Source organism: Engraulis encrasicolus, chromosome 6, assembly GCF_034702125.1.
Source record: "Engraulis encrasicolus isolate BLACKSEA-1 chromosome 6, IST_EnEncr_1.0, whole genome shotgun sequence".
Taxonomy (NCBI): Eukaryota; Metazoa; Chordata; class Actinopteri; order Clupeiformes; family Engraulidae; genus Engraulis; species Engraulis encrasicolus.
Genome location: NC_085862.1, coordinates 23,743,102 through 23,750,997, shown reverse-complemented (window position 1 = coordinate 23,750,997; position 7,896 = coordinate 23,743,102). Strand labels below are relative to the sequence as shown.

General features: G+C 43.9%; 2 protein-coding genes across 3 annotated transcripts in view; both read left to right on the top strand.

Moving 5' to 3' along the window:
- LOC134450929 (desmoglein-2.1-like) overlaps positions 1–7,896 on the top strand; it is a 511,642-nt gene that overhangs the window by 348,150 nt on the left and 155,596 nt on the right. The gene's annotated exons all lie outside the window — the stretch shown is intronic.
- Positions 1–7,896, top strand: part of dsg2.1 (desmoglein 2, tandem duplicate 1) — a 33,696-nt gene that overhangs the window by 8,668 nt on the left and 17,132 nt on the right. For both annotated transcript variants that reach the window (XM_063200981.1, XM_063200980.1), the window contains exons 7-10: positions 2,425–2,607; positions 3,025–3,399; positions 4,234–4,343; positions 4,789–4,931. In XM_063200981.1, the coding sequence (XP_063057051.1) occupies positions 2,425–2,607; positions 3,025–3,399; positions 4,234–4,343; positions 4,789–4,931 (811 nt within the window). The remainder of the gene's footprint in view (positions 1–2,424; positions 2,608–3,024; positions 3,400–4,233; positions 4,344–4,788; positions 4,932–7,896) is intronic.

Genomic DNA, 7,896 nt, shown 5'->3' with positions numbered 1-7,896 from the left:
TGCAATTTTTGACATTGAAGGTATACAGCACCTGCCACGTTGCATGTTGACTACAAACGTGACCTAAACCTAGACCTTTCCCTTTCCTGCCACAAGGGGGCAATTTGAGGTGCACGTCACATTTTGACTCCAAGGACAGGCATACCTTAGACGTCAAAAATTGCAATCTGATCAAAGGTTGTCAATCGTGGTGTAGTCAAGAAAGCATGGTTCAAAAAGAGTGACTCCTACTCAATTGCGTTTCATAAATGTTGAAAAGTTGTATCACTTTCTTTTATGTAAAGAAGACAGGCTTCTTTCTGTATTAGTACAACCTCTGGAGTTTGAGGGTTCAGTTTGAAACCGTACCGGACCACTTACATACAAGTGTATTTTTTTTGTTTCAGAAATGCCTCAGACACAAGATTAAACATATATTATATATACACCTTATTATCCACAGTTACATGGCGACGCCAGTACTATTTCGGTAGCTGTTGCTAGTACTAAATCATTCAGATGGGCTGCCTAACTGAAACTAGCGGGCCAGAAATGCAGTTGGAGCAGGAAAAACATTGGAATGGGTGAGGTAATAAGGTGGATACTGGGGCCTGTCCGGCCCACACCAATGAACCAATGAGAAAGCACTATCAGAGAATCAGCGGCCTGATTGGTTGGTTGTGCTGTAACTGGTACAGAGCGGCGCTTGATAGATTCCTGTTGATCGAGCCTACCTCTGAGAGCCTGCTGTTTATACACAATAAATATGCAGTGTTAAATTGGCATTTAAAGTGTACCCTGGGACCAAATATACTGTAGAGGATGTGAAATGGACTCTCCAAGAGTTGAATGAACACTTCTTCATTACACGCTTTATTTTACTGTGTAGGAGGTTTGCACGATGAAGCTCAGCGTAGTCTATCAGCTTGGTACGGCTGCCAAGCTTCATTTACATCCTTTGTACTGCATGCAGTTCTAGAACATTTAGAATGTTTTTTTGCTCTCAAAATGGAAAGAGAAGAGAAAAGTAGTAATAGTAGCCTTTATTGTCCCCAAGGGGAAATTCCTTCTCACCACACAGGGTGCAGTCGCCGCAAGAGCAGCGCCTATAAGAACACCTGTCAACCCACCTATAAATACTTTGTTCTAGTGGGAAACAGTAGATTCAGTTAAAGTCTAAAATGGACAGATGTCTTGGATCAAAGGTGAAAGGACGGGAAGTTATTTACTCTGTCTACCCATATCTATCTTTTAGCAATGGCCAGGCATGAGTAGCTGTGAGCCGTTGCTGCCAGATAGACTCTGCCCTAGGGGAGTATTATGCTGTAGGCACGAAACCCAGTGCCAGTACCCCAGCTCTGGTTTCTGCTCTACTTTCTCTCTCTCGGGTAACCTGCTACTGTATCCGTCCTCTGTGCTACCTTATATACCTTACACTTCTTGGCATATTTACAGTATGCTATACTGTACTTTGGCTGGCTGCTACGACCCACAAGCATTTTTGCTCAACTTTGTGAGCTTGTATCTGCGCCAGAGCCAGGTAACACTATACTGCCGTCATTGGCAATAGTTGAAAAGCAAGATCGATGCCCATGTGGATATTAGCTGGAATGTTGCAGGTGTTGGGAGTTGTGTGTGTGTGATATGTTGACTAGACATGTTCCTCTTTTCCACTGCTGATTTTCTGGTAGGCCTACAGCTGGACACAGGGCGACTTGGCCGCCAATTTTAGCCTTACTATTGAGCTGTGTCGTGCCTATTTGAAAAGCAAAAAGTGGCGGCCGAGTCATGCTGTAGGCCTACCAGAAAACCGGCAGTGGAAAAGAGCTTCTTGCAAACCCCTGATATGAAGGCTCTTGCCTTTGGGATGGAGCTCTACTGTTGAACTACACTATTAGTGCTGCTACAGTCCATGGGTGCCACTGGGGGGGTGTTACAGATTCTAAGGGCCCAAGCACTGACAGGAGCCCTAAAGGGGCCACAAAATTTGAATCTTTCATGGTGCCCAAAATTTCTGGCGGCGCCCCTGCTACTGTCCAAGACGTACCATACAAGATAATCCCATTTGTTAAAAGAAGTTACGGAACACCTGGACAGTGTGCTGTTTGTTTATGTTACAGTATGTTCTTTTTATTCTTCAAAAACAAAAATAACTTTTCAAAAATGAAGAAAATTCAAAAGAACCCATCTTTTGAAATGATATGTTTGACATGTTTTTGTATTGTTACATATTGTGTCAATATTTATTGACTCACCAGCTTATCAAACGCATTGATATTACTGTCTCTCCCTACCAGTATGAATCCAATATTATGGAGAACACCATTTTTTATTATATTTTCAATATATATGTAATAATAATAATCATTATGTACAGTATGTACAGTAATCATTCAAATGTAGGACTATTTGTGATTAAATGACCTTACTGTTTTCCCCTGCCAGTATGAAGCCAGTATTTTGGAGAACACCAAGAATGTGGAGGTGATGCGCGTCAAGGCCAACGACCTGGACGTGGACCCCGCAAACAAGGACTTCGAGTACGTGATCGTGACAGGCAACGAGGCCGGCTACTTCAGTATGGTTAAGGACCCGCAGACTGGTGAAGGGATATTGATGCTGGATAAAGTGAGTGCTTTACAGACACATCACTCAACCTTTTGAAATATAGTGATGATGCCTATATACAATGGCCTGTAGTCCTCCTGAATGCTTAAATTAGGTACCTCCTATTATTGTATTGACGTGCACACAACCACACATGCAATTTCTTTTTTGCCCATGTGTAACTTTTGTTTTTGCACCATGTGTAATCCTGCTTGTATGTCTACTTACTGTACATGTGATTCTGTGTGGTCTGGTCATGTTGTGTTTTTTTTTTGTTTTTTTTACCAATAGCCATCTTGTCTGTCCGTCCATCTAGCTCTCTGTCTGTCTGTGTCAGTCTGTATCGCACTGTGGAAAAACAACAACAAGCACATTTTTATGACTCTGATGAAGTACACTTCTCCTTTTCACCATGGTGCTGTTGTTGTGTATGTATAGGAAATGGACTATGAGGACGTGAAAGACCTGAAACTGGGCGTTGGAGTGAGGAACAAAGTTCCCTACCACCCAAGTGCAGAGGGCGGGACGGGCGGAGACATCCACATCGGCGGGGGAGGTCATGGTGGAGGAGGAGGAGGTGCTGGTGGAGGAGGAGGAGGAGGAGGTGGTACGGGTACCGGAGGAGGAGGAGGAGGTGGAGGTGGAGGTGGAGGTACCGGAGGTGGCACTGGAACAGGCGGCGGTTCCGGCACGGGTGGTACCCCTGGTACAGGCGGCGTCCCAGGTAGCCTCGCCACAACCTGGCACGGCAAGACCTACCCTCTGAAGATCAACGTGGAGAACCAGAATGAGGGGCCGATGTTTGACCCCAAGGTACGTAGAATTGATGATACTGTAGCAAAGGTTTTTAATATGGTAACTAGGGCTGTAGCGATATTGTATCGAACCGAGAAATCGTGATACACAGAGTCACGATATTGTATCGCGATACAAGGAGGCAGTATCGTGATACGGCCTTTCAAAGTTTTGTTACCCATCAGTCAAGAAAACAATCACATAACATGAAGTTATAGTGCTCCCAAGCTTCAAATCATCACTATTATGTTTAAACTTTTTCAAATTATTAATAGCCTCTTGTAGTCTACCTATAAACTATCATAGTTTTTATTCATAATTTTATTTTATAATGTTGGCAACTGAGAAATCGTGGGGTGTATCGAACCGTAGGTCAAAGATTGTGATACGAACCGAATCGTGAGTTGAGTGTATGGTTACAGCCCTAATGGTAACCAACATAAAGCGTACTATGATGTGTCACCAATGAAACGTGATGGGATGAAGCATCCCCGCTCTCCTCCCCTAAGACCTCCTAAATAGGCATGGAGAAGCAGATCGAGAGGCCAATGTTTGACCCCAAGGTACAGTAATGTAGAGTTGATGATACTGTACCAAAGATTTTTAATCCGCTAAGAGACAGCGTTATAAATATGCTGTTACCAGAATGGCAATGACCAAGTCATAGTGTATTACTAAAAGGCCATGTGTTATGTCATAGTAGTAGTGTAGTACTATGATCGTTAACGTTTCAATGGCTATTACAGCGTTCCACAGTACACCAATAATAAAGTCAAATTTTTGACATGGGAACACCGTAATTGTCATTTCCTGTTCTTGAAAAATGTAATAACAATTTCAATCAATCAAAAGGTGAAGGCAATCCCCATCTCGGAGGATGGCAAGTCGGTCAACATCAACGATGTCATCACCACCTATACTGCCGTCGATCAAGACACAGGGCTGCCAGCCGAGAATGTCAGGTGTGTATGTGTGTGTGTGTGTGTGTGTGTGTGTGTGTGTGTGTGTGTGTGTGTGTGTGTGTGTGTGTGTGTGTGTGTGTGTGTGTGTGTGTGTGTGTGTGTGTGTGTGTGTGTGTGTGTGTGTGTGTTTGGCAAGTGGTCCTGTGTACAGGGAAGCATGGGTCAGTTGGAGGAAAGTGAAATTGTGTGTGTGTGTGTGTGTGTGTGTGTGTGTGTGTGTGTGTGTGTGTGTGTGTGTGTGTGTGTGTGTGTGTGTGTGTCTGTGTCTGTGTCTGTGTCTGTGTCTGTGTCTGTGTCTGTGTGCAACCACGTGCGTACTGTATGCGCGTGTGTGTGTTGTGTGTATGGCATTAATGAATTGCCCTGGCCGCCTGTTCTGCCTAATGAAGGCATTTCGTAAGTTTTGACATTCTTATGTGTGTAATTGGCTGTGTGCCCACTTCAGGTATGCGAAAGGGAAAGACCCTGATAACTGGTTCACCATCGACCCTGTTACCGCCGAGATCAAGCTCAACAAGCTGCCAGACAGGGAGTCGCCATTCCTGCAGAACGGCACCTACCTAGCAGAGGTGCTCTGTCTGACACAAGGTATGTCCTAATTGCACACACACACACACACACACACACACACACACACACACACACACACACACACACACACACACACACACACACACACACACACACACACACACACACACACACACACACACACACACACACACACACACGCCCACATTCACACCCACACCCACACACAGAAAGAGACACATAGTGTTCAACACACACAGACACACAGACACACACAGACACACACACACACACACACACACACACACACACACACACACACACACTCACACACACACACACACACACACACACACACACACACACACACACACACACACAAACACACACACACACACACAGCCATATTCACATCCACACCCACACACAGACACAGAGAAGCACGCGCACACAATGGCACATACACGTGCTAAGCTTAGGTGTTCTTTCTGATACAAGGTATGTTATAATTGCACCGAAACACTCCCCGTCCCTCCCTTATTATCAGGGGCGGCCCTTGTCGATTTGCTGCCCTAGGCAACTATGAGTTCAACCGCAATTTTTTTTCAGTTTGCCACCCTGGCTATGTCCAACAAAAACATTGGTTGTTTTGCAGTTGGTTGACAGTTCCTCACAACATTCTTGAAGAGGCAGCACTTTCATTTGCAGAGTTTATTCATAGAAAAACAGGCACCAGAATGGAACATTACTTTAGCATAAAAATTCAATGTCCCAGCACACTGTTTGAGATCGTGATATAGAGACTAGAGAATGTTACATTGCATTTCATTTGAATTTAATAGCAGAGTAGTGCTACAGCTTACAGGGTCCAGTCAGAGCAGTGACTGTACGAGTTTAGATTAGATTAGATTTGTTCGATATTTTTCCATCCCTGATTCTCTGGTGCGGCGCCCCCTACTGGAGTTGCGCCCTTAGCATTTGCCTATACTGCCTCAGCCAAGGGCTGTCTCTCCCTCATTACACACTCTCTCTCTCTCTCTAACACAGCGAGTGAGACAGATTCCTGTCTGGAATGAAGGGGGTTGCTCACTGTCTCGCCAGAAATGCAATTGCTGACTCCCAAATTCCATTTGAAAATTGCTTGGTGGGATGGAATGGGTGATACAACTTGGTGGGATACAACTTAGTGGGATGGAATGGGTGTAGAGAAGTATTCTCACCACTGGGTGGTGCTATTGCATGACATATAAAAATACAACTGTACAGAACAGTACCAAACAGAAAATAAAAATTAATTGGACTACATGACATTACACTTACATATGTTGTTATACAAAGTGACTTAAAGAGGGGACATTACAGTGTTCTAAACACATTTGGAAGTAAAAAAGAGTGTAGGCAGAGGCCTAGACGTACATGTTCACGGGTAGAACCTGTACCTGTTTATGGGCAAAGGTGTAAGCAAAGTCACTGAAGTACAAGCAGGGAATCATTTTCCCCACTAGAGGGGGATGTCTTCACATCTAGAAAAGAGCTGTTAATGAAGTTATGTTCAGCGCCACTGTCAAGGAGTCATGGTTTATTTTTTTGTCTGTCTTTGCCATTTCCACATGTAATTCCCAGGTAAATATAGTCAGCATTTGTAGAGGGTAGTTTTTCCTACTTAGATTTTAGATTAGATTAGATTTAATTGGATTACATTACATTACGCTTTACATGTTATACAAAGTGACTTAAAAGAGGGGACATTACAGTGTTTTAAACACATATGGAAGTGAAAAGAGTGTCGGTAGAGGCCTAGATATACATGTCCATGGGTATACCTGTTAATGGGCAAAGGTGTAAGAAAAGTCACAGTACTGCAGGCAGTGGACCAATTCTACCACTAGAGGGTGATGTCTTCATATCTGGAGACTAGGACACTAGAGGAGGTCATGTACAACTCCAGTGTGCGTTACAATATGCGACCATGCCTCCTCCACTTGTGCTTGTCTCCTCGAACCAGGAAGTAATATGTCATGATGACCACAGCATTATATTTCAATATCTTGCAAAAGCTCAATTGTAAAGCCTTCTTCTCATTTGCAATTGGGATGGTGAATGAAAAACAGTCCCTCAAAAGTTGTTGTGGCTAGGCAGACAGCTGGGAAACTTTATCAGTTTCTCCACGGAGGAGGGGCCAGAAGGTGGGGCGAGGAGACAAGCACAAGTGGAGAAGGCAAGGTCGCATATTGTAACGCACTCCCAGTGTCAAGGGGTCATGGGCTGTGTCTCAAATGACACACTTTTATCAGTGCACTGACAGTCAGTGCACACAGTGCACTGGGGTCTTTAGTGCATAGTGTTGTGGAAAAATTTGAGCACTATGCACTGTGCCCTCACTGGAAGGTGATGAGTTGGCTACTGTTTACAATGCAGTGTCTGGTGCTTGTATTTCCATGTCCTTCACCCCAAAGGACAACAATCACACATACAATACTTTGGTTGGCATACAAAGGTTGGTGTCCCATCAACATTACTTGCAGAATTAGGAGACTGACCAAACTCTTCTACTGAACTGAATGCCACATTTCCTCCGTGTCATTGTCAACATGGTCGCCGTTTAGTGCGTGCAGTGTCCATCATTCTGCACTGCATTTTTCCGCCATTGTTAGGGGATCATCCTGGCACTTTCAGTGCACTGGCTCAACTGAAATTTTCAGTGTGAGCGCCCTAGGCACTGAAAAACAGTGCCCGAAGTGCACAAGTGCGTGATTTGAGACACAGCCATAGTTTCCTTTTTTGTCTGTCTTTGTCATTTCCACATGTAATTTCCACAACAGATGGACATATGAAGTACACATAAAGTATATATACACAACATTTGTAGAGAGTACTTAAAGACTAGAGAGTAGTTTTCCTTACTTAAAGACCAACCATCTCTTATATCAGCCATGGAGAAAGCTTTCTCTAGTGTAGAAATGGGCTGTAAAGCATAAATGGTTAAACTATGTCCACTACATTAAACTTCGATTTTTTTCGC